The sequence below is a fragment of the Varroa destructor genome, unplaced genomic scaffold (genome assembly GCF_002443255.2).
Source record: "Varroa destructor unplaced genomic scaffold, Vdes_3.0 BEIS01000007.1, whole genome shotgun sequence".
Lineage (NCBI taxonomy): Eukaryota > Metazoa > Arthropoda > Arachnida > Mesostigmata > Varroidae > Varroa > Varroa destructor.
The window spans coordinates 38,476,947-38,490,005 of NW_019211460.1; the positions used below are offsets into that span (position 1 = coordinate 38,476,947).

General features: G+C 40.2%; 1 protein-coding gene across 12 annotated transcripts in view; it reads left to right on the forward strand.

The window, feature by feature from the left end:
* LOC111253802 (uncharacterized) overlaps window positions 1–13,059 on the forward strand; it is an 87,545-nt gene that overhangs the window by 50,691 nt on the left and 23,795 nt on the right. For 10 of the 12 annotated variants that reach the window (XM_022813801.2, XM_086975406.1, XM_086975407.1 and 7 more), the window contains 2 exons: window positions 1,617–1,889; window positions 6,417–6,564. In XM_022813801.2, the coding sequence (XP_022669536.1) occupies window positions 1,617–1,889; window positions 6,417–6,564 (421 nt within the window). The remainder of the gene's footprint in view (window positions 1–1,616; window positions 1,890–6,416; window positions 6,565–13,059) is intronic. The other 2 variants (XM_086975408.1, XM_086975409.1) reach the window with 1 other exon arrangement.

Genomic DNA, 13,059 nt, shown 5'->3' on the forward strand with positions numbered 1-13,059 from the left:
ACTTAAAAATGTTTTAAAAATATATGTAAAAATTGTATGTAAGGCATGCGTGTGCTTGAACCCCCAAAGGGGTATTAAGTTCGGTTCCAAGGCGGTGACATCACGCGCGTCGATATTGTCACACCACCATTCGTTATTGCCGGTAAGCGGGGTTCATATCCGTTCTGAACTCTTCACAGGAGTGTATGCACGAAAGAAAGAATGTCCTTTTTTTTTGCAGCGTATTGCATGAATAAAAACATCTTACGATTCAACCTAACAAGGTACTCTATCGGAAACATTATGCAGATTGAAGGCTTTGCTTATGAGCCAGTTTCCTAGCAGGGTCTTCAGGGACCGCTCGCCTTATGCCCGCAGAGATTACTGCTAAATCCTCTTTGTCACTCCAATCGTAGTTCCATTGTCCCAGTTTAATCGTACGTAGTGAATTAGTATGATCTATATGGCTGCAGCCTGTATGAAGGTCAAGAAAATGAAAACGATAGTCGTACATTTTGAAGGTGATAAAATGAAAAGATGAAAGCCAGCTGCACCCACTGCTCAGCAGTCAGGTGGGGAGTGCGTGACACGAATTCGCAATTCCGCAAACAGCGATTCGGCAGCCTGCTATGCTATGAAGACAATGAGACCATTTTTTACTCTGAAATGGTGTGTAAAAATGGCAGTTGCTGTGAAAATAACTATAGTCGAGGGCACTTGTTCAGCTTGTCTTATTAACTCAGCCGGTTGGAGCGCCTGCGTTTGAAGTCAACTACTGTTAAAGTTCCCTGCAAATGTGTATCAGCTTAAAGACGTTTACGATATTGACTTTAGACACTTCCCGTTATTATAATACAACCTAAAACAGTTAGGTTTTAGGTACGGTTTATAAAAAACAGGTAATATAACGTGTTGATTTCTGGTTTCGGCTAGCAAACGGTTATGATGATACAGTAAAAGAAAAATCACTAGTATGGTCTGGACAATCCGAAATCAACAGATAAGTATGACCTTCTAGCTGCCTATATACCAACAAAAATGGCCTGGACGTCAACGTTTTAAACGAGGCTGAGTGTGCACCATCGTCCCTCCGTTAAACTGAAATCAATGCTAATATCGTTTTCGCAAATGCAAGTACTTCTATTTTAGATCGAACCACGTCCCTTTCGACTGGCTCGTTCGTATTGTGCAAAAACGTTCTGTATTCAAAAGCGAAGTATCTATATACTGCACGCAATCCGAGTAAGGCACCGTGTCGGATATGGATGTACGCTGATGTCAACTTGCTATTCCTCGAGTAGTACGCCTTTCTATACTAACTGATCAGTCGTTAGATGCTGGTTATTTGAGTTTTTTTTTTCCCTTCTTTGAGCTGTACTAGTACTTAGAACTTGTACACTTATGTATCTGTTTAGCTAGGTAGACCAGCTTGGCGAGTCGACAGTTCGCTTAGTTTGTATGCTACTGAATGGAGCAAAAGGCAACTTTTAACATACGTAATAACAACCCCGCTGTCGATGTGATGAATAATCTACGTAGGTTTACTGAGATCATACGGTACAGTCTTGCTAGAAAGTGATGCAAAAAATGACTTTTTCTGTTAACGTTTGGGTTATGCATTCCGTTCTATCTGACAGATTAACTTCCCTTGAAGGCATTGAGTGCCTGGAGTCCCTGGAGATTCTTGACGCCTCAGCAAATCAGCTGCGCGCACTGCCTGAATCAGCGCAGTTGTCGCGGTTGCATACGCTCAACATAGCGGAAAATCGCGTTGCCAACCTTAAAAATGTCTGGCACTTTCCAAGCTTAGTCGAGATTAACGCCAAGCGAAATCTCATTAAACAGCTCGGAGGAGTCGAGTTCCTCGATCGACTTCATAAACTGTTTCTTAGCTGTAATCAGATCGAAAGGTAGGTCATCACTTACCTACAATCAGTCATTAATATATAACTAGTTCAGCCGATCAACACATACATCAGCTTGAGTTTAGAGAAATTCGCGATATTTACTTAGTGACTTATAGCGCTATAGATAATGTTCGATGAAAAACAGCTGACAGATGTACTTGGAAAACTGACGCCCTTTGTTTTCGTACAAAAACAGCCTGCGCCCAAATTGATTTGGCCACTAGCAGCGGGTGACTCATAGTGAAACCGTAGGGTTACAATAAAAGATCGAGCATCTAACTATCGCGGCTTATCTAAGTAAGTTCGTTTCTAAGAGCTATGAGTTGTTCGAGGTTGCTACCTTTGCTATAGTTGCATGCTTACAACACGGATCTCTTATCATGTTAGAATGTTAACTTACTAGGCTATGCTTTATTCTCTCTCCGAAGCTAGGCAAATGGCAGCAACAAGTTGACGAGTAACTATCGACCGCAATGGCGCAAACGTGACAAGCTGCTACAATCCCAAAAGTTATTAAGTTAGACGGAAACTAGAGTCTACTTTTTGTGGATATACAAGCGTAATATCGGTTTAGCAAACGAGAGCAAACATAGTGGAATTGTGAAATAACGGCTTTCATTTTAGCGAATTAGAAAATTCTCAATTAACATCCAGGGTCGCAATCCGAAGATTTCTAGTATCGTGAAATTTTATAATTATGCTCTGTTTACAATTGCATCGTTACGGGATTTGCAAATACATGCGGTTGTTACGGGCGCAGCATGCTGAAAGCTCAACACAGTGCCGATAGCGAAGAAAAACAGGCTGACATTTGGACCTTGTCTACACATAGGCTACACGTTTAATCGTTATCTATCTACATGTCGTATGATATGGCATTTTTCTCGTCAACTTTGCAATCAGGCGGATCGTGCACGCAGCTTCAGAACGTTTCTTTAATTTCTTCATCCGATTCGGCACAACGCCGATCTCCTAAGACGAATAGAGTCTCCTTTACAGAGTCTTCGAATGGCCACGGAACTTTGGCAATAGGGCTCGATTTTGTTCCTTCTAGATTGTCCTACCGGCAGCCCTTGGTAGGCCCGCTCGACGATTTCCTTACCTGTAACAAAACCAGAAACATAAATTTGTGCTGGAGATACGTTGGTTGAATTATACAAATTGACCAGAAATGTGGATAGAGTTTCATCATCTGGACGATTATTGCAGTTGTCGACAAAATAAGGGCTACTTCCACAGTTGTCCTTATTTCTGAACGATAACATACCAATGTACGTACAATGACGAAAACGTCTGCGTCTTTTTAAAAAAAGTTTGCAATGGCCACTGGATGAAACAGTCTGGCAATAAGGAGTGAGGGTGTAGAACGCAAATATAATGGAAACCTGGGCAATTCGTTCTTTCTCTTCTTCGGATTCATGGCTTTATTTACGTATGTACTGTGCATATGGTATGAACCGATAGCGCGAATCTCTTGCACGGTACGACGACCGGCCGAGAGAACGATAAAAACATTCTGCAAAACAGAATCACTGAGTATACATCTCAGCTGAACTAGTGTTTTGACGGACCTCACTGCGCATGCTCTGGAACGGAGAAGCTTACGAATATTTGTAATTCAGGATTCGAGGATAGAGACGAAGTTCTAAAGTTTCAATCAGTATATGACGCATATGACTTTGATGCGGTGATTTAGAAAAACTCGTCAATGGCTACCTGTACGCAGTGTTGTTAAAGCACAACGCCCTAATTCTGATGAAAGGCCATATCCTATAACCCGCAAATAACCTGAAACAAACAAAAAAGATAATATCTCACCCACAACAGAACAACAAATTATTACTAGCATAGTAATCGTAGTACTTTCCTTTATAGTACTTTCTTAGGAGACCAAGCGCAAATTAAATATATATTGTAATTAAGTGTATCGAGATTGAAGCTAATTGCTAGGCCTGTGCCTGCATATATATATATATATATATTTGGATTTTTTTTTTAGGGAGATACGAAAGTTATGCGAGTCTCTCGTTACCAATCAGCCGTACGTATATGTTTTTATTGACCCTGTAACCTGCAGTAAAGCAGGGCCACGGCTTTATGTAAAGCTGCAATTCGTGAACGTTGCAGCTCTGTGGCAACTTTGCGCCTCATGTGTATGACAGACCTACCTTTGGGCGCACGGCATGACCATGACTATTCTGATTATGAGGAAGATTTATAGGGGTACCATGGATCGTTCATGTTCAAATTGCAGGAAGCTGGATGGCTAATTGATGTATCTATTCGGTTAAAATACCTTCCACACTGTATATCATGTATACCTACGGTGCGCATTACAATTACCCCTAATTAAAAATTCTCAACGAAAGAGTCAATTTGAAAATTCGCATAAGTAAGTTTTATAATTTCGTATTTTGAAATGATCCTTATGAAATACATACAAATCTAAATTGGCATTTTTCGAGTTTTAGACGACTATAAAACATCGATTAAAAACAAAATATACACAGTAAACGCACGAGACATCCAGGTTTGACACACTTGGATAATGAGTGACCCTAGCCATATCAGGTTTACTACATTACGTATAAAACTTGCAACTGTCACCTTTTTTTACGCATTTTGTAAAACGTAACCTTTACTCCAATTCACCATTAGCATAAGTTATTATACAATATAATTCGCACGAAAATAATTCACAACCTCAAAGTATCACCATATTATCTAGAAGCACTGCCTTTGATTTTAATACAAATAGCAAATTAGTTTACTCTATTAGACCTGACGATGTGTCCTTATCGTAAAGTTGAGCTACAGGCTACGAGGCTGGTCCAAGACCACTCGTCACTCACAACACAGTACTGTCACAATAACTTTCCTCGGTTTCATTCTTCGTCATTCTCCAGAAAATTACACCTTTTAAAGTTCGTATTTTAGAAGGCGTAGAGGAGACATTTTGCCCTTCTTACGTTTCCCCTGACTTCCTTAATCCTCCATATCTAGAGCTGAACTAACTGATCCTCTTGTTCACGGCGCTGCCTGCTGGTTTTCCCGGCACGGCTTGTTCTTTTCGCGGAGAAATTCACCTAACTTTTTCGCCCCTTGTAATGACTGCGAGAAACCTTCAGATTAGTTCGACGCTAGCACAGCAATCCGTCAGAGATGATGACAGCCTGATCGTTCTCAGCTTGAAGTATGAATATGGAAAAAGCAATGATAATAATAATAATAATATGATGATAACATAAATGATAATAAGAATAATGACGGGGGAGTACATATGCTCTCACACCCCTGCGCGGATTGAACCAGCCTCGTGTTGATCGAAGATAGAGATCCCTAAAGAATACAGATACTACAAACTCGTATAGTGCATAGAAGTACGTAAGTAGTCGTCCTAATTTTTCGGCTTTAGCTAAACATTTATGATGCCTTCTAATATTAAAAGTATAATAAATTCTCAACTGAAGGAATCCGTCTTTAAGAGGATAGCTTTAAATTTCGCTGAAAAATTATTTGATAGCGATCCAAACGAACCAGGGTGGAAAGATGTTTACACTAGAAATATATCCGACCTTTTTTTGAGTCGGTACCTTCGAAGCATGTACACTTATCCAATTAAGGAATCAATAATACACTCTATTCAGGCTCTTGTAAGATAGCCTATATTGGCTTGAGAGTGTACCTTGCTTTAAGATGTAACGCACGAACATGATCTTTTGGACAAATCTGCCCATTTATCGTCTGTATTTCTTTATCTCGTCACAGTCTCAGTGACGGTGCAAATGTGGCGTGTTGGCGATGTCCTTAAAAAGGCGTTTCCGCAATGAAGTTTCGCTCGGGCATCTAGCTTACAATGACGATAAAACCCGTCATCGTAAAAGTCCTCATTCTTCTGTGCGTTGAGAAGCGAGATCATCTTGGTAGTTTGGCAAAATGAAATTCGAATTGTTACATGATTATCGCAATGTTTTTCTATCGTCCAAAGCTCGAGAGCGACGCCGATGTGTGGGATTTGAAATGCGTCTGATAATGATATGTTGGCCTAAAACAGTAAAAACATGATGGAAAATATGTGTGGAAAATAATATGCATTTCCTAAGGCCTGCGTCTATCAGTTAGCAATTATCAATCAAAGGTTTTTTTGATTAGATGACGGCGTTTCACATCTCGAATTTTACAACCTTAGCAGCCAGGCTGACGAGCTGAAAGTAGATTCTCTCTCCAAAAGACCAACCCTCGATAAGACAACAGGTTCAATACGAGTTCGACGTGTTTACCAGAAATTAGAAATTAAATAATGATAAAGTTAATTTTAACAATAAAGTTTTATTTTCATAATGGTATCAGTACAACGAAAATACCCTCGCTGGCATACAACAGAACGCTTTTTTTTATAAAATAACATTTTTCTGTATGGCAAAACTCATGTTTTCAGTTCTATATGTAACGTTTGTATTTCAACATCCTTTGTGCGTCTGTGCCCGTTTACCCGCTTGTTGTGTCGGGTAACAATGGACCACTTTACAGTTTGGATGCACTGGGACCCTTGTCAGAGTGCACCGAACTGTGTGAGCTCACGTTAAACGGCTGCCCAGTCGCGCAGTTGCCGAACTACCGTCACCATGTCATCGCAAACGTGGGAAATATCAAATACTTCGATTATAAGCCGGTGCTGGTATGTTCTTAAGCACATCTTGCATGCATTCATACTAGTAAGATACTACGTACAGTAGAATTTTGTCTATTATGTGTAGGACTTTTGAAAAAAAAGTGATCGAAAAATTAACGTACGCATAGAGCCAATAGTATCTAACCTAGAAACTTGACTTAGTGATCTAAAGTAACTTGACAGAAACTGCAGTGCGCCGAAGCGCATAGTGTCTTGTTTTGTGGCAATAGATTAAAATAGAGATAGTTAGTTACTTGTTTAATAATTTAGAGAGATGTTATTTTTGTAGGTAACTTATTGTTGTGAAAATATAAAGATTTGAACTGTGTAAAAAAATGTATATAACTTTTAAAATAATAGATATTGTCAAACATGTAACTAGAAGAACTAAAAGCCCACTTTTTCAGCATAAGGAGCCATTGCTGCCCACACAATCACGCGGTTATTGTCGCCGGCTTATCAGATGTTTTTACGCCCAATTATAACCATAGGCTATTGACTCTATGATAGGATAATGGCATTTGCGTTGTATAATTCGAACCATGCAAGGATACTTACAGATGATCCATGCGATAAAGGGTGCTGACGCGATAGGCACAAGTTGGCGTTTGTCTCTCGCTGACTTTCATTTCTTAACAGAGTGGTACAGTATAATAAACCAGAAACGCGTGTGAGGATTAGTAAATATAGGCTCATAATAATCCGTGCGTGTCGGAGACACGCTATACCTAAACAGTGAATTATTATGTAAGCGGCGTGCCTCGAGTATGATCCGGTTGCCCGTCGGCATTAATGAAAGATCAACGTTTATCGTTCTATTGAAAATATTACTTTTGCTGATGGCCCTAACAGATTTTTAGTATAGTGCTGATGGAAAAGAACTTTTTTGCGAAAACAGATTACCCAGAGGTTGTACTTATTGCTGTGTACGTATGGGGTAAACGGGACAAGGATTTACTGCCTTCAAAAAAATAGACGCGTAAGCGGATTATTAAAGAGGCAGACAAAACATTTCGGTTTTATTTATTTCTCTTTATTTACTATTGAAGAAGAACTGGTGAATACAGACGTTTTTTACGGAACATAGTAGCGTTTGCGTTATGCACGTTGAGATGTATACTATATAGGCAAATTCGTTCGACCATTGGTGCTAATGTTTACAAGACACGGATAAATTCTTATTCAAGCTATTTAGCTAGTTGTATAAAGTACTTCGTTAGCCGGCGATAAAGCCTTATGACCGAAAAATGTTCCAGATCCTCCTTAAAGTATGTAGTGCTACACCACCTCTTAAGAAGTTATACAAAGTGTTAAAAGTTTAAATATAGATCGCTTGACGTAAGTTTTAACAAGACATTTTTTAATGAAACGCCTTTTGCAATTAGCAAAAAGATTAGATAAAGAAAGATAGTACACCAATATGTCGGTACACCTAAATACTTTAGTAAGAGAAACGGTAGAAAGTCGCTGATTTGTTACGAGCTGCCACTTTTCATTGAAGGCATGCAATTTCTGCACACTGCTTCACGCGTAACCTTCGCGTGAAGTTCATTAAAAAGAGCAAGCTCAAGCCGTGATAAAGCTCGCATATAACTAATCCACCTCGATATGTCAATTTTCGTTTCGATGATTAGCTAGCTAGTTTGGTTTTAACTTTGAAACCCTTCTCAAAAGTTTCAAAATGGCTAATTTTGGCTTCTCTAATAATAACCTTCAAACCGTATGTCTAAAACGTTCACTCAATATACAAAGCGTATATCACGAGAGATAATTAGGTTGACCTTGGACTTTCTTGCTAAGCGAAACCAGTCTCATTTTTGAATTTCACTCCTGGAAACTAAATGATCTGTACTAGACAGTAATTCTGCAAATAAATACACAGATATGCAAATGTTTATGTATGAGCTAAGATAAATTTCATTGATTTGCTTGTTGACTCGAAATCAAAAGAGAGGCACGTTTCATTGGGGCGGAAACGGAAAACAACATTGTTTTATGTTAAATATGCAAATATTGATATTAAGAAATCATCAAGGATGTTTCATACACATAGATGAATATTCAAAAAATATTCTGTATGGTCCCATCAAATCAGCTTGCCACATACTTGATTTCCGCAGCCTCCGTTTCCCTGTTCCTGTTTTCCTCACACTTTTCGTTCATCTCTGTCGCGTTGTCAGCAGCGACTGCTTATAACAGAAATGAAACAAAGTGCGAGAAAAACTGTTCTGTTACAGAAAAATGATCTCAACCTTAGAAGGCTCAACCTGTGACAAATGAGAGGGTTTGTAAAGGCGACTACGAAAGGGAGCTGAATAACGAGAGAACAGCATGCACTTCGAAAATGAACGACGGAGTACTTAGGAGGGAATAATGATAGAGGCACAACACAGTATAGCGTATGAGAGGTAGCGAAGAACATAATTCCGCTGCCTGCATCATTAGTTCCCCATAATTCAGCTTCGCTAGGGTGCAAAAATACTAGACCAGCCTATAGGGAAAAGCACAAATGTTTCTTATTGTTATACTCTTCGAGGCTCCGCTGATCGTCTCTCTTTCCCTCTTTTCTGGTGTGTAACTTTATCTACGTATCAACGTTTCCGGTTGCCATTACGTAGAGCCATAGGGAAAAAACAAGCTGAATTGTTAAAACTACCCGCCACGACCAAACGGTGAGGCGCTCGACCCCTTTCAACCGTGCAACGAACGACGTACGTCTCGTTCTACGTACTAGTCTCCTATTTTTTGCGCGTATATATTGTGCATATGGGTGGCGTGTCATAGCCGTATATGTTGCATGTATAATACATCACGTAAAGTGGAACGCCCTGTCGTAGCTCTTCTAACGGAAGCCATTGTCAGTCAGATATAGATATAAAAGCTAGTGTGATAATGCTTATAATGCGGTACAACTCAAAGGATTGTTCTTATCTACCTGTCATAGTCTTCATTGGAAAAACTGAACGGACGCCAGGTGAATTGGCGATGATCTATCTGTGCTTCATAGAAGGTACTGTGACAAACCTACCACTAAAGGACTTTCAACTGTCTGCCATATTTACTGATGAAGAACACTTTTGGACATATTCTTTTCGTCGAGCACTCCCTCGACATCAGGTAACGCTCGGCCTGATAGTCCCAATGTCTGCATGTTGCAAGATAATCTACCCCACTGTATTCACCCGAAGGCCATTTTTATGTACTTTTGCTTCGAAAACTCCCACACTAGCACAGAGCTATGACACATTCCTGTTGAATGCTAATCCCAACCTTTGACGCGTAAACTTATAGGATATTATTAATCGATTGAAAGCTAATAAGGCGATTATTCGGAAGTTATGTACGCGTAATTTCGAAGTTAAGTAGCACACTTTAAGTGGCACGCATTGATGAGTTTATCGTAGCTACTAGGTCAAGGTCGTACATGTTACTCTTAGGCAATCGATTTCGATTTTCCATAAAACCTCCAGCTGTAAAAAAACTCGACAACGCGAAACATTCCTTTTTACATTTTAGCCCTTGTTCGATTTGCCGCTACCAGTCTAATAATGATCCTTTCACTTGAAGGTAACGCTTCGTTTCCGAATGTGGTTGTCCTTAACTTCTGGTGTATGTTTTGCAAATATATCTTGATGTGTTTTAATTATTTTATGATGATATATCTGTCCCTTTTATTAAAACCATGAAAGCTGCCAGAACAGTTGGGTTATCAAAAACTTTTGTGTAGTCATTAATCGATGCATCAGCAGAGCTAGTGCAGTCGTTGCTATCCGAGGCATCCGATAGAATCGGTGACCCTGTTTTAGGCCAGGTATTCACTACTCTGCTGTGGCCTAGCACAAACAGCGTTTTTATGCCGCACTATCAAGAAACGTCGATGAAAATAGGAAAAGGATTCTGAAGGGTCCAATCTCGGCTGTGCCCTTAAAGGTACGCCTTCGAAGACAATTTAAAATCATCAACTCGTGAATATACCGGGCCTTTAATATCTGTTGCCTTCTGCCTAAATGTTTGTCTTAGAGGGTCCAGAATATCGCGAATTTCAATTAATGATTTATAGTCGATCCGATATTTTGCTGTATAAGCTTAATCACTGAGTAACCATTATCAGTAACTCAGTCTGTTTCGTTCGTTCGTTTCAACATTTGTATATGTGTGTCAAGACCAACTCATCTGACCCATACTGAAAAGATCTTAGCGGCGCTTAAATCACTGCCTGCCATAGGGCGGGCATATCCCAATTCTTACGCCTACATCAACACACGAACATGTGCTTAACTTTTTTCTTTTTATCAGAAACATCTTAAGCATCTATTAATTCTAAAGCAAGCTTTTGCTGCATTGTGCATGCGTGGAAGTAAAGTTATATCACCAAACGACCAGATTGCATTTGATGACGCAAATATACGTCTCTTAGAATTTTGTTTAAATCAAACTTGTATGTTTTTAGTGTGTGTACTAAGTTACACCCGTAATAAGGTAAACAAGGAAATGAATATAATTATATTTATTTAGCTTCCTATTTTACCCTTAGCATAGCCTATACATAGGTGGATGATCTCGGGTTAAGACGATCCCTTCTTCTCCATTATAACGATTGCTTTCGTTATCAAGGTGTCACCATTATCGTCATTATTTTGCCGACATTTGTCACTTTTCCTTCCTGGTCAGTTGCTTGTTTTTTTCATAGCTTCATTTCGAATGTATCCGATTGCTATATTTCTAGCACTCGAGTTGCGATTCTTTAGGCCGCTCCGGCTTTCAATTAAGTGTCTTCCTAAACATCCAACCCACGACTAACGGCCGTCTTTCTTCCGACCGCTGAAAGAGTTGATGCGCCTTGAGTGGCGTATGACTGACGTCATTCACTAGGACTTGTGTTTGTTCCTATAGTGCGTTCATGGTCCAGTACAAATGTTGGACTCATTCTGCGCGCTTTGAAGTGGGCTACCATGGCGCCCCCCCGTCCCGTGGGGTTAGAATCGTTTGTGTCACGTGCAGTCGGTGACAAGACGCCAACAGCATCGGGAAGGCCTCACATGCACTCGCTTTTAGGTCTATGACAAGCAATTTACCCTTCTTGTTAGCAGAACCCAGACTTAAGGCCATCATCCGCGTTGTTATGTAAGATGGGGGGAAAAGACACAAGGCTAGGAACACTTCATTCAGCCAGCTCAGCAAATGGCAAATATGTAAGTTATATATTGGCGGTGCTGGACTTTCGACTCCGGATTGAAAAATAAAGGGGAAGAACGTATAGCGTATAGGGCGCAACTAAGACCCCAGAAGCCACTACGACTCGAAGAGAACAACCCAGCGAGCCTAGAGGTACCGGCAGCTGCTTGGAGAGACAGCATGGACATTGAGACATTACATTGAGGCGAATCGCGGTACAACATATACGCCTGTAAGCTGGCAGTGCTCCAGAATTGCCTCCTGCAGACAGACGGTGCAGGTTGGCATTATTTGGCTTCAGCGTTATCAACCACTGTCATTTGGAGGCTCCTGCCATCGCCAATGTTGGGACTGGAGGCCACCAATGTTAAAAATGGCGCCTATATGCGTTTGATCGATTTGATAAAGACGATTTTAGCGGATATGAGGGTTGAGAGACATACGCAGCAATAACAGACTAGTAGATAGCAGAAGACTTAGTCGCGAATGATGGAAAAGAGTGGAACTTCCTGTGGCCATTCCTCCGCTTTCGTACGGGTCACCCCGCATTCCCAGGTCTCTCGTACGCTCTCTACTACGCATAGCCGAAGGATCGGTCCTTTGAGACTGCAAAACAGAAAGTCGCGCGATGCCATCCCTGTCGATCGAAGGCAAGATTTGTGTGTGGTCGTAAACTGCGTCCATGGATCGTGACGCTATAAAGATTCGGATGTAAGCAAATTGAAACTGAAGCTTAGAAGAGCCGCAACGGCTATGGAGCGCCTGAAAAATTACAAAAACATCATATTGCTTTTCTTCTCCTCTTTCCCTCTCCCCCGTCTTCCTCTCCCACTCCAATGGGATATCCAACAGGGTGAGGAACTCTTTACGCGAGTACTTTCCCTATCACAAATCGTACTTTGGAACATTATTATACGGCGCGCACAATCAAGTAGTCATACGCTGAAATCAGTACACGAAAAATACTGTAGTACATACTATAATATTACATATATATATATATATTTAAGGTAGGCTAAAAGTTTTGGAGAGTTGTCACTTAAAGACTATTGAAGTAACGGAACATATGCAAACTATTACGCTATAAAAGCGAACTCAAGTATGTGGCACACCATTTATAAAAGGACCATCCTAATAGAATTCTTGTATTTCCTATTCTGCTATGTTATAATGACTCAGCGTCAAGATACCGAAGTAGCTACTGCGATCGTTCAAACGGTTTTATTATTTTATATCAATATATATCAAATATCTATAGTACGACTAGAAATTATAGTAAGATGTTTCTATTACAAATATCTATTACAGTGAAATGAACAGCAGTTT